The sequence below is a fragment of the Panthera uncia genome, chromosome F2 (assembly GCF_023721935.1).
Source record: "Panthera uncia isolate 11264 chromosome F2, Puncia_PCG_1.0, whole genome shotgun sequence".
In the NCBI taxonomy this organism is placed as follows: Eukaryota; Metazoa; Chordata; class Mammalia; order Carnivora; family Felidae; genus Panthera; species Panthera uncia.
Window position 1 is genome coordinate 23297423 of NC_064812.1, and position 26703 is coordinate 23324125.

Below are 26703 nucleotides of genomic sequence, written 5' to 3' on the forward strand. Positions count from 1 at the left end.
AAGACTTTGTCTAGACACAGTCTCTCAGGTATCAGTAAGCCATTGAGAACTACTAATTGTAACTGTATGAACTATAGGTCCCTCAGTGCAGTCCTGGGTCTTTCTCTAATCCTTTTCTTCATGCCATATTCCACTAAACTCTTTGCCATATTTTGGTTCCTGAACAAATTTGGTTCAGATAAAATGTAAGTGATTATAAATGAATGACTCAAATCTAGTATACAAGGTGGTAGTGTTTTGAATGGATTGCTTTAGTGAACATTACGAGTAATAACAAAAAAAAATAGGACTTCTTTATGCAGTGACATCTGTATAAGCTATTCAGCTTAGAGATAACCTTGGGTTTATACTCATCTGTTTTGATACATGTATAATTTGGACATCTGAGATAATATTATACATAGATGCTTATCTTCTGCCTTTCTTCACTCAGTGTTCTATCACGGCTGTAATCCTCTGCCAGTACACAATCTTATAAAATACTGATTCTAAATCTTTCATGATAGTGGATCCTGATCTTCTTTTAATGTTGTTAACCATGCTGGGGAAAAAAGAAAAAAAAAAGAAACAAAAACAAACCCTTCAAAATGATCCACTTCAGATCAAAGCATCTTAGTTTTCTTGCCAAGTTAATGAAGAAATACTGTTTTGTTTAAAAAGATTATATATGTTTTTAAATCAGTAATTTTCAAGGAAGAAAATTACCATCTAGATTAGCATCTCCCACTGTGTTGTGTCCATTAGTTTTGTTGGTAAATGACATTATGTGACATAAAGCCAAATAAGACTGGGAAATTCCAATCCAAATTGAACAGATTCCACCACTCCACAACCTCTAGGACTTTTTGGACCTGTAATTGCTAATGTACAATGTGGATCTCCGAAGAGGGTATATAATGTATACAGTTTCCACTAAAATTCATTTGATCAAGAAATGAATTGCAAAATTCATTTCTTTGCGTGCAACTAATATCATGGGAAGAATGTAGGGGAAGTTTTTGAATTTCTTATCATTTGTTCTTAAACACTGACCATAATAAAATCCTAGACAGAGCCCAGCTAAACTTGGGATGAGCATAGGCAGAATGTCCTAAAATAATGGTTTATTCAAAAAGGTGAAAGTTTCTAAGCCTGTTACCTATCCCAATTATGGAGGGAATCTGTGTGTACTTCCTCCTTCTTTCAAACATAAACTTTTCTCATTCTAGGAGTTAGGAAAAAGTGGTTTAGTCTATTCTATCAGAAGTTGCTCTCAATTAAAAATTTTTAAAAATCAGTTTTCTTTGGAAACATTCAATATGCTTAACAAAAGAGAAAAACAATTCCAACGTGTGTGTGTGAATATAATATGTTTTTATCAGAAGGGAAAATGATGCCAAGTTGGTTATGTTAAGCAGTCAGCATGGACTGGGATGGTATTTAGCCAGATTTAATATCATTAGTGCGTATGTGTTATACATTGTAAAAGACATCCGTCGGTAATGTGTATTAATTTAAATGGACCTTTAAAAATACATATAGAACAAAGATCCCTGGCCTTTTGGAACTTATATGCACAGTTGTACTCTGAACTTACTTCTAATTCCCTTTCATTGCCCGTGTGTATTTGCTGCTGATTCCTCATAGTATTTGTGCCTTACCCATTGGCCATTCCTGTTTACTCATTGGACTACTGGTCCTCAGATAGGTGAGGCCTTTTGCGCTGCTTCCTGAGGTACCTTAGCGATGAGCAGAGTGGTTTCCAAGTTACTGGCTTCCTGAGCAAGAACTGTTGCATATTATGGTGCAAACTTACTTCCCTTCACTTTGGCTTTTTAACGTACGTATTTAACACACATGTTATATATAACATATATGTTGAATATTACATTGTGTTAAGTTTATATTTAACACACATATATGTTTTCTCTCTTTACGTATATGTTACTAGTACAAGCTCTCAATATGCCTTCATGATATTTGTTTTAATCTTGGATCTAGTATGGCACTCTTAAAAAAAAACAACAAAAACTTTGCCTAATACACTCGGCTTATCTATGCCGTGAAGACAGTGAGCTTTCTTACTGAATCTTAATGGCATGCATTCATTAAACTCACTATACTGTATATGCATATTAATTTACCAAATGGATTTGTAATGATTGACACAGATTTCTTATGGGAGAACTGAGACAGATGTTAGCCAGTTATACTGCTGGATTGAGTTAATAATTGAGATTTTCTTTTCTATTGAATAACAGATTGGAAAATAGACAAAGCAACACCGATATATTAAAATTAAACTACCCTTAATATACAAACATGTTCTTCAGCAAATGTAGGGAAGAAAGTCAAAGGCATTCCTACAAATCTTGACATTCATTATTTTTGTTATCAATGGAAATCTCATTTACATACAAATAAAATGTTAATTCATATCATAACCACCGAGATAGATGCATTTATACTTTTCCACGAGCTATTCTTTTTGAACTTATGTGCTGTGTTTGGCTTTTTGCCCATCAACCAGGTGAAATGTTCTAAGTTTAACAAAGAAGGATGAAGTTACACCTGCCCCATGCACACATGCAAAGTCAGATTGGACTGTTGGAACCAACAGTTACCATTGTACATAATTTTAATTGTTTTTTTTCCTTTGAGAGAAAAGAAAACAAAAGGAAAAATGACCTATGTGTGAGGAGACAAATGATAATGTTTCTTAATTTGCTTAGTGAAATTGTGATCTTATTCAAAGCAGAATTTTTAATACATTTGCCTCTCACCTGTTATGAAAGCAAAAATAATCAATTCCCCTTTCCTTTTGATAACTCATGCTTTATTTTAGTTACTCTTTTTAGTGAAATAGGTGCATGCTTCATTTTTTCACATATTACAGTTTCAATTAGACTTCTGGCATATAATTTTTAAAAGCAAAAAAAAATGTTTTGTAATTTTCTTATAAAAGTAAAATGGTTAATGAAATTCTTTCCCCAAGATGTATATGGATATTTGGAAACTCATTTTGGCAAATCTGACCTTATTACTTACTTACCAGACTATCTCCTTTTACCTAGACTAGTACATTTGAAATGAGATATTTAAAATATAGAGAGCATAGCTCAATGAAATAAAAGCCTAATAAAATGTGTTTGGGCTAACATCAAAACTCTTTGAAAGAGGATATCTAAATAATGTGCATTTTATCTCAGAGAGTCTTGGGTTGGTTCGAGTGTCCAGATGACTATTAATGGGCTTTGTGCTCCCAAGCATATGTTAATAGAAGTGATCCTTTTGGATTAATTTCATGTGAATTAATAAGAGATTTATTTGATGGGAGTTGTTTGAAGGTGATGACATTTAAATCTCAGCAGGATTCAAGATATCTGAAAATACCTTTAAAGATTCAGGAACAATCAATTCAGAGAGAGCAGATTAAATAGACATGGATAGCAAAGAACAGGATCTGACATTGGGTTTATGAAGATTGAAGCAGTTTACAAAAAAGAGCAATCTACCATTGAAGTATTGCCCTAGAATCTGAAGAAATAGAACATTTAAACTCCTTCAGCAATTCTTGGGTTTATGATTTGGATAAACAGTGTTCTCTTGCATTTTATAGTTCACTTAAGCAATCTGATTTTGATCTGTATATATGGAGTAGACAGGATTCAAGGTTTTGTGTTTTTTTTAAACCAATGAGCAAACACATATGTTCTTTAAAAACTGAACTTTATATGTCGTTCATATGGAAGCTATCTAGTTTGCTATAGGCCCCAAACTTGACCTTCCTTTTTATTTTGCTATCACTTGCTTAATTCTTTAAATTCTTTGTGGGAAACTTTTGATCAAAAGAAACAATTTGCTTTTTTTCTTTCTTTTTAATTTTTTTTTTATAAAAGCTACATGAAATGTGTAATTAATAACCCAGTACTCCTAGGTTGTTGATCCAAACAAGCATGGAAGAAGCATATATTAAGGAGAAGACTATCACGTCTTTCCTTTTGTGTTAGCTTTGATTTTGAACACTTGAAAGTTTTATTATCTGGAAAAACAATAAGAAAATGTCATCTGGTATTATATGTTATGATGACAAGAACTGCTACTTATAATAAGAATCATACTCAGCAGGGTTTGAGACTGAGGTTAAATTATATAGACTCGGTACTCTAACTTTTTAGCCTTGTTGAGGTGTTATCCATCCATCCATCCATCCATCCATCCATCCGTCCATCCGTCCATCTGTGCATCCATCCATCCATCCAAGGAATTAATCAATTGGAAGTGCACTCAGTTGAAATGGTATTTGAAGAGTTACTCAAAGGCTTTAATTTTTCTTGAGAAATAAGGATTCCTTATAATATTTTCCTTTTCTTTTTAAAGATATCCTTCTCTCTAATGTGAATAATAGTAAAATTATAGTCATCTTGCTGGATGTTTAGCACATACTTAGGCTGGGTATACATTTATTGAATGCATGAATATTGGAGGAAATGAATAACTGAGTGAATGGTAGACCTCAGTGGTATTTATGCCATCCTTAATTATTGATGGTTTCATATTTTGTAGTCTTTCAGGGAAATTGGATAGAGTTTTTCTAAGGTAATAATACAGTGCCTAAGCCACTAACCAGAACCATTATAGAATCTTAGAGGCACAAAGTTTAGCAATCATATATTGTAATTCCCTCATATGAGTAAGAACAGAGGCTCAGAGAAGCGAAGGGGCCTGCCCTTGATTACATCAGCCGGTGATTCGAATCAGCTTCAGAAACTGGACATATAATTGGACATTCTTCCTTCCTTTGTTTAGGGTCAAGATGCTACAAATAGCATAGGAATTTATATCTCTTACCTTCAAGGAGTTTCTCATCTGATGGAAATAAATTCTTGTTTTAATCTGTATTGGATGGATGTGTTAGCTCTCTTTTTAAATTACTGCAGTAGTGGATTTCTTTGACTGAATAATTCATTTGATTACCTATTGCAAGGCTATTTGGAACAAGTATTTCATAAATGTATGTGTGAAAAAAATATAATTCAAAGAATTCTCTCTCTATATATGCACATATATAAACAAATATATATACACACATATATATATATATGAAATAAAGCTAAATCATTAATGGTTAATTCAAATTATCTAGGAATAATAGAAAACTCAGATTCCTTTTGCTGTGAAGATGCCATTCTGAGAACATGAGTCACAGTCTTCTGTAGAAAAAGGAATTTTTTCTTATATATTTAAGAATTTTAATTGTGAGATAAGATAGTTATCAGAATTATATTTTAAGCTCTAATGCTGATTATTTCCACTGATACTATAACATAGGAACAGTACAGTATCCTATTGTTTCTTATAATAATTTTCTTTTTCATAAAAAATACAGAGGGGCCCTGGGTGGCTCAGTCAGTTAAGTGTCTGACTTCGACTCAGGTCATGATCTCGCGGTTTGTGAGTTCGAGCCCCATGTTGGGCTCTGTGCTGACAGCTCAGAGCCTGGAGACTGCTTCAGATTCTGTGTCTCCCACTCTCTCTGCCCTACCCCTGCTTGCGCTCTGTCTCTATCTCTCTCAAAAATGAATAAACATTTAAAACAATTTTTTAAAAAAATACAAAGAAAGCCTTTAGATTTGTTTTAATTTAGGAGGAAATAATAATAGAAATAGGGATTTTTGCAAATGGAATGTCTTACATCTCAGAGATGAAACTACAAATAGTACATTTTTAGGAAGCTAAACATGTTTTAACCCACTTAAATATCTTGACACAAAATATATTTTCATGTTATATCTGCTGTTGGAGGAGTGTACGTGTATTTGCGTAGGTGGAGAATGATGTGAAGGTGGGCATGCTCACCATTTCCACCTCACCTACTCCCTAGCCCATAGGTGAGCTTTTAATCTCACAATTAAATAGAGAGGAGTTAGCAATTTTCAGTCTTGTAGCTCTTAAATTCTTCAGTGCCTCCTTATCCAGTTCACTTTAGCCCCAGATTATCTAAATGGTCGTTTATAGCAGGCCTACTGTAAATTGGCATTTTGAACTACTTTTGGTAGTCAGTATGAGGGATATTACTACATAGTTGAATGAAGAGGTTTAAAATAAAGTTGCCAGAACACTCCTTGATGTGATTATCTTCCTTCCTTCCTTCTTTTTCTTTTCTTTTCTTTTCTTTTCTTTTCTTTTCTTTTCTTTTCTTTTTTCTTTTCTTTTCTTTTCTTTTCTTTCTTTCTCTAATTATTTTATAACCATTACTATAATATCTGCCTCAATAATTTCACTTAGATAATAAAGATGATGGTATAATGATGGTTCATCATGACTTTATGAACTTCTATATCAAGAGCAAAAATAAAAGATTACTAAAAATAGCTAAAAAGATGGCATGTGTTCTAGCGTGTCATGTTTCTGTAACTGTTGGTTCGGAAGGCTTATGTAGATCTCAGTTCTCGATGGCATTGCAGGGACTCCTTTCTCGGCCACTTGGTGTGCACTGCTACTATGAGTTTGGAAGACATTGGCAATGGGTACAACTTCTTGTCTTCAGCTGTGACTGTACGATATCAGTAGATACACTTTATATCTTTTGCAGAAGCATTTCCCCTCCATGTTTACTAACCGAGAGCATTTATCCCCACCCCAGCGTAGGTAAGTATTCTGGTCCTTAGCCTTCGGGAGTTTTGAGGTTAAATCGTACATCTCAGTCTTTTGTGAAAATGACTTCTGTAATCTTTTATATCACGCTCCTTCTTCTCCTGCTGCTTTATTAAGGGGAGCCACCCAGGGGAGGGAAGATCTTGCTCAAGGTTTGCTCATGCATTTATTAGGTATCTGTCAAGCAGCGTGTGGTGCTGGCATATAAATGTATTTTAGGTGTGATACATTAAAGCCTATTTACATCATTTAGGAAGGAAAATATTTTTTGTTTTGTTTTGCAGATGTACAGATCAGCTCTCAAAATGTCTTCTGTGTCTTCCGAGCATCTTCTAAGACAATTGCATTAGCCTCCTGCTAGTTGACTAATAGAATTAATAATTGTAGAAAGCACTCTAAAGCCACATGCCTTATGAAGTCAATGCTGGGTATGATTTTACAAGTATGTGATCTATTTTTTCAAGTGAAAATGTTAACTGGAAAAGTTCTTGGCACGCAGTAAAACATCATGCAATCTGTTATGTCTCTTAAAGATAATAACTTGAGGGTGGCTATAGTCTTACGATATCTAACTTATGACTTGTTAGGGGAGTTTCTTTCACTTAGAAGTATTGCAAATGTGCTTATATTTACATAATATGTCATTCTCAAAAGTTATGGTGATATAATTCCAGTAAAAAATTATTTTTCTATAACTACTTCAAAGTATAGTCAACTAAATTAACCATGATTATTTTTTTTAAAGAAACTAAAAAGAACATGCCCCTTCCACCCACAACAAAAAAGAAAACACAAATGACCTTTCTGATACTTCTTTGAAGTTTTAGCAGTTTAACATTATTTGTGATGTATATTTTTAAGGGCTGTGTTCAGCATGAGGAGTCAGTGAGTCATATGGGTTCCAAAGTTCTGTTCTTGGTGGAAGAGGGAACTGAAATTTGAAAGGATGAAAATTTAATTAAATCATTTTTTCTCTTAGTTACTGTAATTGCTGGTTCAGTAGTTTTTAAACTATGACCTATTACTTTTCTTCATGATAACAATAAATCAACAGGGTCTAATTTTTTTTTTGTTTTGCAAAACAAGTGAAATTTTTTCATATTAACATACTTATATCTATTCACTGTTAAGTATTTTATCTTAGTTCCTTGCTCTGTAAAATGTTGCTGTTTTTCTAATCACCTTGACATTAATATATGGACAGAAACCATTTTCTCTTCATTTTAATGGAAAGAAAATCTTAACGAATTTGGTTATTTCATATTCATTTCGTTATGAATCCTGCCTTTCATATAGATTTCTGTTTTTCTGTGTAACCTTATTTATTTCATTGGGGTGCATTACTGTTAGGTTTTATTTCCATTAAGAAGATGATCTTAAAATACAAATGATATGGTGGTTCAGTATTTGTCCAAGAAAAGATTAAATTGCAATAGTTCCTAAAGACTTTTATGTGTAATGGAAAAAACAAACACGAAATTCTGGAGGGAAAGGCAAGAGATGCTATAGCGAATCATTACATTTGTATGTGTAGTAATGGCTGATACTCTATAAACTAGGATGTCTTTTTCTTTAGGCCACGATAAGAACAGCATTTTTTTAAAATTCAGATCTTGTTTAAATAATAACTGGTTTCTTAAACTTCCTTTTTATTATTATTTTTTTTCATGTTTAGTTTTCCTTTTGTTGACTACCAGTAAAATTGCCCTCCACTCTTCCATGTGTTGGTTCAAGTTCCCAAATTCTGTCACTTTTGACAGAGGACTAGGGGTCTCTTAAAGTGTTGGCATCAACCAATAAGACATGAACATGCAAACATTAAAAAATAAATACGTTAGAGGCGCCTGGCTGGCTCAGTCAGTGGAGTGTGCAACTCTTGATCTCGAGATCGTGTGTTTGAGCCCCATGTTGGATGGGGAGATTACTGGGAAAAAAATCTTAAAATAGATAAATAAATAGATAAATAAAAATAGGCTGACTAGTGTTCCATTTTTTTTTTTTTTAATAAGCAGTGGTTACCTAGCTTAGTTTATTTTAAGACCCAATGATAATGACACCAAGGTGAAGACTCACTCCCTGCTCCCTGCCTTGGCCAGGCAGGTTTACATGGCTTCATGACCATCAGTGGTACTTGAAACTTCAGTCCTTCATCCTATCAATGTTTTTGTTGTTGTTGTTGTTCCAGGAGGAACATATACAGATTCTGTGCATATTTGTTGACTCATGTTATTGTTGTACTAAAAAGAAGAGTATACTTTCTTTAGTGCAGTTAATATTTTTTGACATTATTTTTGTAAAGTGAATTTTCCCCTTGCAAATGATTCTTTATAGTCAACCAGGGCATTAACTTGGCTCAGTGATTCATATTATACACATTTGCTTGACCAGCTCTTCAGAAATGAAGGTACATCCATATATGTCCAAAGCCAGTGTGGCTCCTCAGCACTTGTGAGAAATTACAGATGAGAATGACTAAAACGTGTTATTAATTTGGATTTTCTCAGGACATGTTGGATAATCATGGTGTAACTAACTCTGTTAAATCTGCCCCTGTGGCAAAGTCAGCTAGTAAAGAGGACTTGTCTTATTAGTCAGTCACAGGTGGATTTTCCTACGGGACATTTGGGGTGACAACTGACGGCATTTGCAGTGTTTTGGCTGGGAGATTAAAGGGACATAAGCCATGAAGCTCGGTTCTGGACTAGCCTTAGTTGCTGCATTTTTTTATGGACACACCACAAATTGTTTCTTATCTCCTCATACTGAAGTTCTGATTCATTAGACTCCAGTAGGGGAATTTGTCACAGTATTCTTATTTTGACCATTCTCCTTGTTGGCACTAACTTGAAAGGCACAGTCGAGGCAGCATGTGAAGGTGAACCTTGGGGAGGGTGCTGATAGTTGGCCATTCCAAGCTACCAAATGACAGCGTCATATGATTCAGTTTAATATTTTACTTTAGTCCATCTCCAGCGTGCTCCTGATGGTGAAATTGGTACTGTTTCCACCTGGTTGTGCTAAGAATCCAGGACTTAGTTAGCTTCCCCATCATGCTACATAGAGTCCTAGTAAAAGCAACCTGGTCACTCTGATATGGACCAGGTTTTCCTCCTAACTTTCAGGCAAGCTCTCCAATTGGGGCTTAAAGAAATTTATCGGTAGGACAGAGATGAGACATTTGTTACCCTCCATTCCTGAAAGTAATAGGGCAGTTTTCACTTTGTTTATAACATGCTGTTTCTGTCTTTTGACTATGAGGATATTTTGGTTGAAATTACATTTATAGCTTGGTTGCACAGTATGTAACCATATTGAATTCCAATTTATGTTGTTTATATACATAGCATATAAATAAACGTGTAATATATATTCTGTAAACATAAATGCATATATATTTCATAAACATAGCATGTGTATATATTATACATAATATATAAGGTTTACAAATAAGCATGTATACAGCATCAACTGTACCTGAAGAAAGTGAGCAAAAAATATCATTGGCAAACAAGAATAGTAGGAAAGATAGAGCTATCAATGACAATAAATATTTTGGTATTCATAAAACCATTTAAAAATAGCAAATGAGCCACTCTATGACAAAAATAATTCTAAATGTAAATATTTGCTTTAGTCTCAGGTGGGTTTTTTTTTTTTTTGCTATTTTTCAAACATTTTTTTTTCCCTAGAGGAAGATTTTTGTATGCACCTTAAAAAAGCCTCAAGTAAGAATAAGTAAAATGTTCTATATTAGGTTGCATCTCTGCAACTTTCAAATAATCTCGCATTTCCTTTTCCCTTGCATTTTTACAGATATGGTCCGGAAAAAGAACCCCCCTCTGAGAAACGTTGTTAGCGAAGGCGAGGGCCAGACCCTGGAGCCTATAGGTACAGAAAGCAAGGTGTCTGGAAAGAACAAAGAATTTTCTGCAGATCAGATGTCAGAAAATACAGATCAGAGTGATGCTGCAGAACTGAATAATAAGGAGGAACATCGCTTGCATGGCCAAGATTCATCCTCTAGCAGCAAGAAGGGCCCCAAAAGCTCCAGCCTGAGTGAGAAGGCTGGCTTCAATTATGAAAGCCCCAGTAAAGGAGGAAACCTTCCCTCGCATCCACATGATGAGGTGACAGATAGAAATATGTTGGCTTTCTCATCTCCAGCTGTGGGGGGAGTCTGTGAGCCCTTGAAGTCTCCTCAACGAGCAGAGGCAGATGACCCTCAAGATACGGCCTGCACCCCAGCAGGGGACTCATTGGAGACGAAGGAAGATCATAAGATGTCACCAAAGGCCACGGAGGAAACAGGGCAGGCGCAGAGTAGTCAAGCCAATTGTCAAGGCTCAAGCCCAGTTTCAGTGGCCTCCAAAAACCCACAAGTGCCTTCAGATGGGGGTGTAAGACTGAATAAATCCAAAACCGACTTACTGGTAAATGACAACCCAGACCCGGCACCTCTGTCTCCAGAGCTTCAGGACTTTAAATGCAATATCTGTGGATATGGTTACTATGGCAATGACCCCACAGATCTGATTAAGCACTTCCGAAAGTATCACTTAGGACTGCATAACCGCACCAGGCAGGATGCTGAGCTGGACAGCAAAATCTTGGCCCTTCATAACATGGTGCAGTTCAGCCATTCCAAAGACTTCCAGAAGGTCAACCGTTCCGTGCTTTCTGGTGTGCTGCAGGACATCAATTCTTCAAGGCCTGTTTTACTAAATGGGACCTATGATGTACAGGTTTGTGCTTTGTGTTGTTCTCTCTTTATACAGAAAAGGTTCCTGGTAATGAAGTGTGAATTCTTGCACGCATGGTAAAATCAGGTTCCCAGAACCAAAGGGGTAGCCTGCTAGATTCAGCGGGAGGAGGATGGACACACTCCACAGCCATTTTATCCAAATGTGAATTCAGAGGGGTCTTTAATCTCTTCTCATGGAAAATAGTCCCAATATCTCTATTAGGTTGGGAAAAGCCTTTTCACGGGATGAGGTAGGCTTCGTATTTCTAGAAATATTTCGTGGTAATTCGGTGTTTTCACAGTCTTCCCAAAAATGGCACTCATCTTTATAGTTCCACGTGATAGTAGTATATGGTTTGTTCTAATCTTAGATTAGAAATCTTTTGCTATAGTCTTTGCTTCAGTGAGGATCTTGCCTGTGTCTTGCATTAGGATTTAATTTTATACTCGGCCTGGCGTCAACTTGGACTCAGTTTGGGTCATACGGACAGTTACAGAGATATACTCCAGAAAAAGCAACCTAATTGCAAATGAAAATTTGGAAATAAAAGTTTACATTGATTATAAAGAAGTCAATGTGATTGTAAGCAGTAGGGACACCAGAATGACCTTGGTGCAGGCCAGTAAAGCATTCCTTTCCGCATTTAAGGAAAATAGTAATTTATGAAAGCATTTAGCAGTAATTTAGATTTCTGCCTTTATTAAAACTGGCATACCTTTTTGATCTACTCTTCTGTCTTTAGTTTATGGCATATGTGAAATGGAAAAAAAAATCTACCATTTCAAATAGAATGAAAGGCAGAACTGACGCTAAAGAAATGTATTCATTTCATTTTAAGCAATTTTAGCCTAGTCAGTACTCATGGTCAGCTTGAGAAAGTGTATTCGTTTCTGTTACCATCTGTAGTTTTTTATTGTATTATGCGGCCAGAGGATTTCAAAACATATTAGGTTTAATATTAACCTTCTTTAGGAATGATTAGAAGAAGTACCAGAGAACTAATGAAATTACATCATACTTATCTGACCTCCTAATTCCCTTAAAATATGAGTCATTTTGATCAACCCAATAGCTCTAGCACATTGGCTGTAGACCTCTTTATGGACCTAGTGCCAATTAAGAAAGGCAGGCAAAGGAATTCTAAATAACAGGTAGTGAACTTATTTTGCAGTACTTGTAAAAAAGAATCAGAGGAGAAATTTCCCAAGCCTTTAAAAATGTCAGAACAGCAATCTTATCACTTTCAAAGGGAGATAGGAAGAACTCTTAAAAAGCCAGTTTCATCTTTGTAGAGCTCTCTTAAAAATTCCATCCTACTTTGTGAATTTCCACAAATAGAAATATTTCTGTGGAGCAGCAAATTAAGCCAACATAGTTATTATGCATGAAAGCCGCATGCTTTGAACTGCTGTCTTATTAAAGATCATTTCACTGTCTTATGTCAGATACACTCTGCTGTCAAACCATGATTGGAAAGCAAATACGTGTTTTAGATAAAAGGGTTAGAAGTGAATAATGTCAGTATGTGAACTGGTGTTTTATAATTAGCAAGTAATATGATGTTAATACCTGGATTTCCGGCAGGAGTTTCAGTTTGTTCACTCTGGGGACAAGTTCTGAAGGCAGCTGATCTGGGCTGTCAGGAAGGCTCTAACATGAAGATTACTAAAGGCCGATGGTTTAGAAGAATTCAGATTTTTAAACACACTTCCATTTCCCCCAAACAGTTATTTGTTAGGTTCTTAGTTATTTATAGTAAAGTTTATGTTTGGGTAGAATGAGCTGGACACTTTTCCTGGGCAGTGATGTTAGAAATAAAACAGATGTGTGAGCTCTCCGAGTTTGAACTAATAGAAGGAGAAATAAAACAGCTGATCCTAAACTATGCTGTCTACTAAGTGCTGCAGAAGCACCCAGTAAAGAAGACAGAAAGGGGTAGGAAATAGCATCCAGGGAGATAATCTTGTTAAGATCAATTTTTTTTTTCCAGAGAAATAATATGGCTAAAAATAGAAAAAAGCAATCTGTGGGAAAAGCAGATGATTATTTCAAAGAAACGATTGGATTTAGAAGCAAGTCTAAAGAGAGTTAACTTTTTTCAGCGTAGGAATAGAACACTAAATACACTTTTAGGCCAAATGCTGATCTTGAGGACTCTGCACATGCCAGATGTTGATGCAGAAATGTGTCCGAAGATGAGTAACTTATTAGTACTTTTATGCTGAAATAAATATTGAGCGGCTTCCCTGTATGCCTAAACTGAATAAAAGCACATCTGAAATTCCCCTTTTTACCCGCAAGGGTTTGTGTGCTGAAATGCCGTTTGAGGGCCTTCTTTCCTTGGCTCTGGAACTGTGTGGGGACTAAAAGCTGTGCAGGATAAAATGCTGACTGTAGAATTTCTTTAACACGGTTCTGTCAGACATTTGTAGTAAGTTAATGGCTGTGTGTGTATTCTGATAAAAAGATGTTGGTAAATATGAGTGTCACAGACGAGTAATCATTCTATTTCAGGAATTATTTATATAAATCTGTAATGTAAGCTAATAATAAATGTAACGAATGACCAATTCATTAATCTTTTTCAATTAAACTGGCCTTTTTTTTTTTTTTAAACATTCAGGACAGTTGGTGGTTAATGATAGATTTATGACATTTTAGGCAAAAAAAAAAAAAAAAAAAAAAAGCCAGAAGTACAGGACATAAGAACTCTGTGGCTTTGATCTGTATTATAGTTTGACACGGATGATTTTAAATAATTTGAACTGACTCAACTGCAAACATAAGATATACCATTGGGAAAAAGAAATAATTTAAACAAATGTTAAGATTTCCAGTTCCAAGTTCAGATTATTTGACATGTATTTGTGGGAATAACTGAAGTTTAGACATGCTCGTACTGACAAGTATTCACTTCTGTGTAAATTTTATTACAAATAGGGAAGTCAAAGAATCCTATATTCCTTTAAAAATAGCACCAAATAACAATGTTTCTTTATACTGCAGAGTTAGATAGAGCCCCAGTTGGATAATGGAGCTCCAGTTGGATAATAGAGCCCCAGTTGGGTAATGGAGGCCACCTTAAATGGCCATATCATGAAACTAGGACAGTCTTCCCTGAGTGTTGAATTCAGATCCTCCCCGTCATATGTCATACGTTGAGGTAGCATGCCCAGCCCTGAGATCAGAAGGCATGCCAGTTCTTTACCAAGAAAAACAAGGAAAGATATAATGGCTAGCTTAGAGCTATTTGACTCGATTGGGATGTTAGTTTCTTAATTTTTATTATTTAAAAAAAAAAATTTTTTTTTTAAAGTTTATTTATTTTTGAGACAGAGAGAGACAGAGCATGAACGGGGGAGGGGCAGAGAGAGAGGGAGACACAGAATGGGAAGCAGGCTCCAGGCTCTGAGCCATCAGCCCAGAGCCCGACGCGGGGCTCGAACTCACGGACCGTGAGATCGTGACCTGAGCTGAAGTCGGACGCTTAACCGACTGAGCCACCCAGGCGCCCCAGTTTCTTAATTTTTAAATGTAACCTGGGTTTTATCAATTGTTATGCCTAAATTTTTTTAAAATAATGGATGTAACATGATTGGTAAGCCCTTCCTGTAATTTTTACTACCTGTGTTCAGCCTTTGAGGCTCACATATAGACCATAATAGGACAAGAGATTGAGTTCTTCAAAAAGTAATTACAGCTTCTTTCTTTGTAATCTGCTTTATTATGCTTATATTTAAACCATCGCTGAATGGAGGCCGAAGTTGTTAAACATCGACTTTGCTGTTTCATTAGGGCTTAATGTGCTGTGCATTAGGGCATTTGCGTCATCTTTATGGGGGAGCTCTTAGTCCTTAGATCAGGTTATAAACGTCGGAGTCCTGTCAAGATGTGCTTCCCACGGGAAAGTGTTGAAGCTATCCCAAGTTTATAAATGCTCACAAGGTACATGTTGCCTTTCCTTATTAGTGTACCTTTTCTGTTATTCTGCATTATTCAAGACTCCCAGAAGGGAGCTACAGGATTCCAGCTATTAAATTTATTTTGGCCTTTAATGAAATTTTAAGGTTAATAGAAAAATCTCACTATTAACTTACCAGTTACTGTCTTGTGTCTGAGCTAGGAGCACTACATTTCTGTTCTGTAAATATTTTTATCAGAGTTGCACAATATGTCATGTTAGAAGCAGGAAGAACAGATTTTAGAGATAGGAAGTCATCCTTTGTATTTGTGTTTTCAACATATTTAACTCTATGAGCTTTATAGACCCTTAACATATGGCAGTACGTTGATTTGAACAGGGGGTTAACAGCTTGGTCTGGGGAAAAAAAAAAATTCCGAGAACATTAATTTCATTTTGGTTTATTTTGACTTTTCTTGAATTTTGCTTCCAAATATTTATTTTTTGCCGTGGAGTTTCCTTTGATCTGGAGTAGGAGGGAAGTGGTAGATCTTAGCAGGTTCTGTTTCTTTGTTTTTCTGAGTTGAGGACAATTGCACTTTAGAACAACTGGTGAATGAGACTTTAATCACTTCAGACTGTCTATAGAGTACAGAATGTTTGTCATATGAACCCATACTTGTTTTCAGGTCTGTGCCTCTTTAACATGTAATAAAGTGTGCAAAATAAAACATATGCTCACCCTAGGGCCATCAAGCAAAGTAAAGTTCTGGCATTTGCCAGGTTATTTTCCTCATCAAGATGGCCGAGCTGGATAGTGTAGCTTCCCAGGGAGGGGGGTAGAGTAGTTTGACTGTCTTCACTAATCCTTTCACCTGCATGTTGGTTAAATCTCCATGTGGCTTTGTTGCAAGAGAGTCAGTATGAGGAATGTCAATCTCTCCTTGATTTTCAGTTTTCTTGCTATCATTTAAAGGACGTGTATCACTTTCTTAAATATCAGTATTTCTCTCTAGGCAGAATGTTGAGAAGAAGAAATCCATGGTTATTAGTGCATCTAATCAAATTTAGCATTATTTAACTCTTAATAAAAAATGTTTTAAAAAATTAAGAAAAAAAATGATCCTCAAATCTGCTAACCATATCAAGTCAGCAGGTCAGTCAGTGCATTTTGTTTCTTGGGTCATTGGAATTACGGCATACATGGAGCTGTTTGGAAACACGGATTCATAAGTAGTGCCCAACCCCAAGAAAGTTTGGAGGGACAGGTTGCATGAAGTCTGTTTCCGAGAATCTAAATTAGACCATAGACCTCTTGAATTCTTCATCATATGGTTTAGTTTGAAGTAAGTGTTAGGAATTTTCAGAATATCAGAGAAGATCATGGCTTTAGTTAAATTGGAAGTCAGATGTAAAATTTATTTTTCTGTATTTTAATTTGATTCATACTTTTCTCACCAATAACTTATATAATCAAAATTGTACGTATCTTTTGGGTTGTCTTCCAATTTTGGATTCACTTCTGACAATAGCTAACAATTGATTAAGGGTTTCTTTCATGCATATGTAGATCTAAGCTCTTTATGTGGATTAATTAACTTATCTTCATAAAAACCCTTATGTAGACATCACTATTATGTCCATTTTTTTTTAAGTGAGAAAGTAGGCATAGAGGAATTCAAGTAACCTGTCCAAAATCACACAGTTGTGTAAGTAGGGTAAATGGGATGTAAGCCAGGGTACACAGGCTGCCGAAACCTTCTTCACAACCACTATAACATGAACTTCTCAAATACAAGACTGAGTTGACTTCAACTACAAACGCAAGGAAGAGAAGCCAACTGCATGTAAGGGAGGAGATACAAGACTGGTACACCAGGGCTCTTTGATGCATCCTCTGGGAATCACATTGAATTTGGGGACTTCAGTGATTTTTTTTTTGAGATTGTCTCTTATCCAGTTCATGCAGTGTAATGCTGCCTTATTTGAACTTAGTAGACTCATAATTGAAATCATTGAAAAGAAAATTAGCGTTGCTGATTTGCCTTTTTTTTTAAATTACTGTGATTCATTTCCACTGGTATTTTTGCTACAGAAGCTAGTTCCGATAGAGCGAGGAAGGGCCAGATTTTGATTTAATCAATCAAGGGTGCAATGCTTTATCCCCAAATGAAGCAACATTTTATCCATGTATTAGATTTGTTTTATATTCCCCTCATTTGGAGGACTTTGGTTTAGAGATTTGTGATTTAATATATGGCCAGAGAGTTGTATTCTTCTCTTCTGGTTACTAGGCACAATCCAGGAGTTGGTTTATCTATGAAGGTTAAATATTACGGAGATGCATCCAGCTCCCATTTATGTTCTCTATTGCTGTGTAATTAAAGTTTTATTCTTTGCTCGTGAGTAAGTACAGGAACGGGTGTGAGGCACAGAAGACACCAGAGTGTCTTCAGAGTGTCTCATGTGCATGTACTCCACACCCCAAACGAGCTCAGAGCCCTGTGGTCTCCCTACATTCTGAAAGTGAGGGGTGGGGCCACAGGGAGGGACTTGAGAAATACTTCTCCTCTTGCAGCCCCCCTTTAATACTTAGATGACTCACTGATGTCAGCCTGTCAGCCTGAAGAACACCTGAATTCTTTCATGAGTCCACTAACATATTTGGGGATCTTATAATAAACAGTGGTTTGTTCTAAGACCTGTTTTTCCAGCTGATGGGAGGCTGCACTGGCATCTCAAAGTCAACCTGCCTAAAGTTAAAGTTGTTAGCTTCTTCCCTAATGGTCCCCCCACCGCCCGCCCTTTCTAATGTACTCGCATTTCCAAATTGGTGGGGCTGGAAATACCACAGTTACCCTGGATTTCTTTCTGATGTGTATTTCCCCCCAAACAATGGAGTAGTTTGCTCTGGTCTTCCCCGCCTGATGCTTATACGGCCCCCACCCTTCATGTTTACTTAGTAGATTCTTAGTGGTTTCCTAGTTACTTCTTGTCTCTTTCAGATACCTTCTGTTCTCTTCTTTTCCTTTCTCTTCAGCTCTTGCCTCAACCCCATACCTTCCTCCATCCCTCCTCTCCTTTTCCTTTCTCTCTTTTCTCCCTCCTTCTGCCTTCTCTCCTCCTTCCCTTCCTCCCTCCTTTAATTAATTTTTAAAAATTCTGTTTAGAGATCCATCATCCTACATTTTGTAGGAAGTATAGGTCTACTTTCTAGAAAAGGTGTATCATTTTAATTATACTTACATAATTAAACTCTCCAGTCTCTCCACCATTCTCCAAATCTTCTCTCATCCCCCAGTCTCCCTTCACATTTCCCTAGAACAGCTTGCACCTTTTCACTGCCATTCACACTGGACTCACTTTGTTTCCTGCACCTGAAGAGCCTTTCCACAATCACTGCCTTTGAGGCTCATCTCAAGTGGCAACTCTGTGTCCCCCGCTCAGTTTCTCCTTCCAGAAGCTGACCTGGTCCTGTTGCTTGGGTCCTCTTCCTCTGTGTTGTCACGGAACTGGGTCCCTCTCCCAGCAGAAGCACATGCGCTCTACCGTCCTTGTCATTTATTTCCTTGTGAACTCTCTGCAGCAGCCCACAGACACGTGGGGTTTTGGACCCTGTCACTTCTGTGTGTATCATCTGTGTTCGGCACACAGGAGGCATGCAACAAAGCACCCTTCCCTAGAGGAAGGATGTTCCACGGTGTCGCCACTCTGTCTTCCCATTTAAGACGCTCTTTAGCACAAATACCCGATTCTTATTTATCTCCATTAAGAGCCGGTGGCACAGGTAGGTCAGATGCAGGAGAGGGGTTAGTTCTGTGGATAATGCCCCCAGCCTTATAATTCACCTGCATTACATTTTCTGTCTTGTTTGGCATTTTTCCTTGTAAAACAATGTTTTTCTAAATTGTTGAGACTGACTTTAAGATTGATTGGTATTCTGTCAGCCCAAATACCAAATAATCATAGAGACTTAGTTCAGTTTATTATGCTGAGTGATGTAGGAAAACCAGTAGGGGTGGACTCTTGATGGCTGTAATCCAAAAGCTGATAATAAAAATGTGCATAATTTAATTAAAATGTTTATTATTATTTTTTTATTTTTGAGACAGAGCGAGAGCAGGGGACGGGCAGAGAGAGAGGGAGACACAGAATCCGAAGCAAGCCCCAGGCTCTGAGCTGTCAGCCCAGAGCCCGACGCAGGGCTCGAACTCACAAACCATGAGATCATGACCTGAGCTGAAGTCGGATCCTTAACGGACTGAGCCACCCAGGCGTCCCAAAAATGTGCATAATTTAAAATATGCCGTGTTTTACACTTAAAATCAAGTTGAGTTTTGGTTATCCCCCCACAAAAAATATGGTTGGCTCTTATAACTCAAAAAACTGTTTGGATTTGTTCCTTATTTTTAAGAAGGGTGTTTATTGGCATTACGGCAGGGACAACCAGGAGCAGCAGGAATAGGATGTGATGGCGGGGGGCTAAGAGAGTCGCCATCTAATTCGATTTGTTGTTGGAATGTTTAAGCATGTAGTCTCTCCCAGAGACTGCAGCACCCCCCATGCTGCACGGTGCTTTCTGAAGCACTCTCCAAGGCAGAAATGCTGCCTATGTAGATTAACACATTCATTCCGACTATAGCTATTTTCGGCCAAGATAGGCCCTGACAGATTTCTTCAAGCTCTTTGTAACTTCAGTATTTGAACAGTGATTTTTAACAACTTAGCTTTTTATTAAGTGAAGGTTTTACTTTTTTGACTAACAGCCCATAACCTCAAGTCCCCTTAAATTAGTACCCTCCTAATTGTCTCTGTTGCTATCAATTATAGTACTTGAAAGTGAACCACATCTGAGGAAGAGTTTGTGTTTAGTTCAAACACCTCTTTTTGTTCCACTGACAGTAAGTACGTGTGCTGAAGTGTCATTTTGGGAGTTCTTGAGGCTTCAAAAAATCTTTTCCTTTGACATATTTTCTTAGATATCATTCTTACCAGTTTTTATTCCATATTATTAGAAGGAAATAAATTAATTAAGGTTAAAGTCTTTGAAAAAAAGCCAGCCTTTTATGTTTTTAAGTTCAACAGTGAAACATTTTTGTGAAAAGACATATGTAAATAAATTATAAACAAAGGCCAATGAAACATACTACATGGAAGGAATAGTTTTTAAAACTAACTTAAAAATGGAATAAAAAGCCATCCTAGTCCTTATTCAGTGAAAAGTAACTTCAAATCTGTTCTTTTTCATGCCTTCACAGATAAGTTGGTTGTTTCTAAACTGTAACTCATAAGCAAATGGCTCCCTAGTCATTTGTTTTTGGGTGATGATACATTTTGTTCAGTTTTTTGAAGAAGCCCAAATATGTCAGGTTGAGTCAACGGTGGGGGGGAGGTGTGTGAATTACAATCACTTTTTTTTTTATCCCAGGTAACTCAGGGGCCTTGGGCGGGGGGGATTTCCATCTATGCTCACATCTCCCATAATGACTCCATTCAACCCAAATATATTGAGCCCTTGCTTGCGTCCAAAGATGAATAAAATATTATTCCTTCAGTCCAAGAAGGACTATAAACAGAAACATGTGCTTAGTAACAACAGAATCCTACCTCTTCATTTACAGCTAAGAATACTACGATTGACAAGTTTATGAATTTGTCATGGAATGACTTCACCATTTTCCCACTATGTAGTCTTTTCATCCGCTTAGCACGAGCAATTAAATTAGGTAGTTCATTTTATTAAATAATAATCCCATTCATGTGACGAGTACTGTAGACTGTGCTAACATGGCATTCACTAGCTACATGTGCCTATTTACATTTCAGTTAATTTAAATTAGTGAAAAGTTAATAAAAATTACTTAAATCAGTTCTTGGGTTGCACTAGCCCTGTTTCAAGTGTTTAGTAGCCACACGTGGTTTGTGGCCATGGTAGAGACAGGGTAGACTGCAGAACATTTCCAGCATCTCAGAAAGTTCTTTTGGACGGTACTGATCTTCAGTTTGCAAATCAGTTTCAGGTACATTCTCTCAGTTGATCCTCACAATAATCCTGCAAGATAGCAAGGTGTGTACATTGATATCCAGAAAGGTGAGGAAACTGAGGTGCCAGGAGGTTCAATAATGTATCTTTGCAGAGACTTATGTTATAGAACTTCCCTTGGGAGCAAGCAAATCCAAGTAATATGAATACAAATGAATAAAGAATTTCATCTACAAATCTTGATCTTCAAATGCAGTAGTTTAAAGGCAGAGAGGTGGCCTAGCTTGCTCACTGTTGTACTCTATCATCAGTTACAGAGATCGGCACAAACTAAGTACTCAATAGCTACTAATTACATGAATGAATAGGTGTAATTTTTGGTCCAAACGGAATTTACAGTTTAATAGAAATTCTAAAATACGGATATCCGTGTCAAAGGAGCTGCTGGATTAACGGGTTATAATTATAACTTACACTCTTTATTCTGCTTGTGATCTCTCTTTTAGTAGAGTCATAGCTAGGGAATGGTAACCTTTTTTCTACTCCTTGCTGGGTTCAGCCATTTGAAAAGTTTGAAATAATTCTCTGAATGTGTGGTGCTCTTTCCTGGCAATAAGATTCAACACACTGTTGCTGCAAATACTTGCTTTGTATAACTGTTATTGCTGTGTATTTTTGTTTAATCTAGGAAACAGTTGTTTTAAGTTAACATTTGGAGGTCATGAAAATACAGTGAATATGGTCAGTAGTCTTAGGTAAGGTCTCCTAAAATAATAAATTATGTTTTATTTTAGAATGGCATTTAAATGATATGAATCAGTTTATTTGACCATGACTTAAATGTACATCTCTTACAAAGAAAGTATAAAAATGTCCACAAGTGTAGCCTTCAGGTCTTTTTGAAAGAGAAGAGGAATAGAACACTAAGTAACAATGTTTCCCAAAGTTAGCTTTTATATTATATAAAATATTTAATTCTAATGTTATATTAGCTTTAAGTAATATAAAAACTAATATGATTTAGTGGCTATTTACCAAGAAGGCAAATAGATAACCTATGTCAGTGTCATTATTATTGTTTTTATCGTTAAATGAGATCCTTGTGTTTTTGTTTGCCTGCTTGGGTGGTTTGTAAAAGAGTATCTTACATAATGATCCTTAAAAAATTTTTTAATGTTTATTTATTTTTGAGAGAGAGAGAGAGTAGAGGAGGGGCAGAGAGAGAAGGAGACACAGAATCCAAAACAGGCTCCAGGCTCCGTGCTGTCAGTATAGAGCCTGACTCAGGGCTTGAGCCCTCGAAGTGTGAGATGGTGACCTCAACCGACTGAGCCACCTGGGTGCCCCAAAAGAGTATCTTACATAATAATCTTAAATAATGGAGCTGGCTGGTTTTCCCTGGGTAAAAAAACACAACTTGTAGACACACAAATGCCACCAACTTAAAAGATTTAATGTGGTTTGCATAGCAAGTTAATTAGTCCTAAGCCAGAATGCTTTACTGGCAGTTTTGGTTTTGTTTGTTTACTGAATGGCCTTTCTTTCATGGTCTATGCACCTGATAGTAGTCATTTTTAGCCTGGATTTTCTGACTTTTAAAGTTGTCAAATACTGGAAGGGATGTTGTTGTGATGCTTAATAATAATTTTGATGCACTTCAGATTCCTATGTTTCGGGATTTCTTAGGACTTTATAGAAGTTCAGCCCTTCCAGTGTAGACGTGGCATATGAGACTTGAAGATTGCAAAATCAAAGAAATAGTGATAATGTGTCATGATTTCTCAGGAATCCCTTTCTACAAGCAGAAATTACAGATACTTTATATCAGGAAGATCGACAACTTTGAAACTAAAAGCTGGTAACTAAACCAAGAAAATTTTTGCATACTGGCTTTTTCACTCGCATTAGAGGAGAATGGCATACTTCTCAATTTGCCCCCTTTGATTCAAGTTGAATTTCCTGCACAAAGTACCAGAGTTGATGGAATCACATTTAAATGCTTTGTTTCTGAAATTAAGGTTTCTCCTCACCTCCAGTGAACTGGGTTATAGATGGAGGGATTTTGTAGTATCGTTACATCTCAGGGCATATTTTAGTTGTTCTGGTCCCTGAAGTGCTAGGTTAGAAAGGCGAATAGACTGTATCCTCCTGTGGTCTGGCTTTGACATCTCTCGCACTGCTGATTGCCAGGCTGCTGGCTGGGAGGGTGCCCCATTCTTCCCTCTGGTCAGATGATGATCTGCTATTGTTGACAGACTGAAGTCTGTGTGCTTGCCATGGGGGATGTGGACATCACCAAAAGTGATACATTGTCATCCTTGGGTTACAGGCTGTGAGAGATGTTTGTAAATTATTATCTTAATGTATAGTAAGGGTTGAGCTGTTTCTGTGTTCATGCACACTTCCTAGAACTCTAATACTGGAAATAAAGTGGAGGTTGCCCCAGATAAGCCAGCTCTTGGCCGGACAAGGTAATTTGATCAAGCTCACAACCTGTCTTTAAGTCGAAGCATGGACTACGGTCTGCGTCCTGTACAGTAGAGGTATAAGCGTGTCTCTCAATGTGCTAAGGGAATGTTATTTGCATATTAAGTAGAAGCTCTTAAATGATTTTGAGATGCTTGAGACCTTTCTCCTAGAGTGATTTGGATATGAGCAGTGATCGCACATGTCATTTTTGAGCAGCTGGTGAAGAAGGCAGAACATGATTATGTCACGTGCTTAATCTGTTACATCTGGTAGCTAGAAAAATTCAGAAATTCTCCGATAGTCAGAAGAGGAGATCTCTTCCTTTTTGGAGGATTTCTATCAAAAACTCTGTTTTAAACCAGGAGTTTTGTCTGCTCAGTGGTGGCGCTTGCTTAAGCTGCCTGTTGCAGTGCCCACTGAGGAAGGACTTTATATATAGTGGCCTTTGAATGCCTTCATTGCCCTAATGCTGTAAGTTTTACAACTTGAGATAGGAAGAAGAGCTGTGATCATTTCTATAGTGGGATTATTTTGTTTTGGCCTTTGAACATCCCCTTGACCCACTGAGACAGAGCCTTGATCCAGTGGGACTGAGCTTTGATCAAATGAGGCCCTGGAAGATTTTCTACTTTTCCTTTATCCTAGATTGGGAAACATTTTAAACTCTTTACATTAGACCTTCTTCACTAAGACTTCAAGTCCACTGCCTTAACTTCATTTTTAGTCTAATAGTGCCTGCTTGGGCTTTTAATTACCAGCCATTTTGTGTGGTCATGTTAGCACCTTCATTTTACCCAAAAGGGAGGCTTCGTCTTTGCCCAAAGCCTCATCGCTATAGGAACTGAACAAGGATTTCCTTGGAGAACATCTGCATTGAGCAATCTCTAAGCAACTGCCTCCGGTTTTGACAGCAGCCCTTAACTTCAGGAAAAGAAATCCCCTGTGATTTGGATGCTTCTGCAAGCATGTGGTTACAGGGAGGCAGTAGTAAAACCTACTTACATGAAAATTGTTTTCTTGGCTTTTTTTAAAAAAAATATTAAATCCATTGAATTAGTTATAGTACTCTTATTACTTATCTTTGACTGTTGCCTTGGCCAAAAATGTTTAGCATAATGAGCCTCTCAAAAGAGCAGCTATTGAGAAATGAAGAGTGCATTTCTTTGGCGCTGATTATTCAAGTGATTTCATAATAAGCAGAAGTACTATTGTATTTTTTGATGTGGAATACTTGGCAGTGCCCCCTCCTCCCTCCTACAGAGAGCACTGAAGTAATGACACCTTTAAAGTAACATCCATCTCTTCCATACCAGGTCACTTCAGGTGGAACGTTCATTGGCATTGGACGGAAAACACCGGATTGCCAAGGAAACACCAAGTACTTCCGCTGTAAATTCTGCAATTTCACTTACATGGGCAACTCCTCAACTGAACTAGAACAACATTTTCTTCAGACTCACCCGAACAAAATAAAAGTTTCTCTCCCCTCCTCTGAGGGTGCAAAACCTTCAGAGAAAAACTCTAACAAATCCATCCCTGCACTTCGATCTGGCGATTCTGGAGACTTGGGAAAGTGGCAGGACAAGATCACAGTCAAGGCAGGAGATGACACTCCTGTTGGCTACTCGGTGCCCATCAAGCCCCTCGATTCCTCGAGACAAAATGGTACAGAGGCCACCAGTTACTACTGGTGTAAATTCTGTAGTTTCAGCTGTGAGTCCTCTAGCTCACTTAAACTGTTAGAACATTACGGCAAACAGCACGGAGGAGCGCAGTCAGGCTGCCTTAATCCAGAACTGAATGATAAGCTTTCCAGGGGCTCTGTCATTAATCAGAATGATCTAGCCAAAAGTGCAGAAGGGGAACCAATGACCAAGGCAGACAAGGGCTCTAGTGGGGCTAAAAAGAAGGATTTCTCCAGCAAGGGAGCAGAGGATAACATGGTGACCAGCTACAATTGTCAGTTCTGCGACTTTAGATACTCCAAAAGCCATGGCCCCGATGTAATTATAGTGGGGCCGCTTCTCCGTCACTATCAGCAGCTCCATAACATTCATAAGTGTACCATTAAACACTGTCCATTCTGTCCCAGAGGCCTTTGCAGCCCAGAAAAGCACCTTGGAGAAATTACTTATCCATTTGCATGTAGAAAAAGTAATTGTTCCCACTGTGCACTCTTGCTTTTGCACTTGTCTCCTGGGGCGGCTGGAAGCTCAAGAGTCAAACACCAGTGCCACCAGTGCTCGTTCTCCACCCCTGATGTAGATGTGCTCCTCTTCCATTACGAGAGTGTGCATGAGTCCCAAGCATCAGATGTCAAACAGGAAGCCAATCATCTGCAAGGATCGGATGGGCAGCCAGCTGTCAAGGAAAGCAAAGAACACTCATGTACCAAATGCGATTTCATTACCCAGGTGGAAGAAGAGATTTCCCGACACTACAGGTAAGCCATAGCAGGGCGGGGGCGGGGGAGGATATTAACAGAATGATAGGAAGAATCCAGAGGGCTGATCCAAGAATCATTGGGAATGATTGCAGTGACTTGGGGAAGTTACAGGACGAGCGAACATAAAAGATCGTTCATAAAACTGCAGGTTATGTATTTATAGATGTGGTAAGCACAGATTCTAATTTGGTTACTTGTTTCAGACCATTTACTCTTCTGCTTCATACCTGTTTTGTACCGTTTACTGAGTGTGTTTTAAAAATTGCAGTGATGACGGTAATGCTGATGAGTTTACTCATTTACCACAATCCCATTTATTTGTCCTTGCTAAGTGACTCCACATCCCACAATTTTTGATGGAGGAGCTCCCAAATGAAAGGTGCCATTATAACATGTTCTCTTCTCTACTCCAACTGGAAAATGATCCGCTTGAGAACACGTTGCTCATTTTTCTTTTCAAATGAGATTGGACATCCTTCTGGCTTTAAAACATTGAGCAACACCTTTGTTTCGCAAAGAAACCGTA

The 26703-nt window shown here is 37.4% G+C and overlaps 1 protein-coding gene across 2 annotated transcripts in view; it reads left to right on the plus strand.

Moving 5' to 3' along the window:
* TRPS1 (transcriptional repressor GATA binding 1) overlaps positions 1–26703 on the plus strand; it is a 258439-nt gene that overhangs the window by 37659 nt on the left and 194077 nt on the right. The window contains exons 2-4 of one of the 2 annotated variants that reach the window (XM_049632995.1): positions 6921–7078; positions 10450–11378; positions 25045–26174. In XM_049632995.1, the coding sequence (XP_049488952.1) occupies positions 7042–7078; positions 10450–11378; positions 25045–26174 (2096 nt within the window). In that variant the 5' untranslated portion in view covers positions 6921–7041. The remainder of the gene's footprint in view (positions 1–6920; positions 7079–10449; positions 11379–25044; positions 26175–26703) is intronic. The other variant, XM_049632996.1, reaches the window with a different exon arrangement.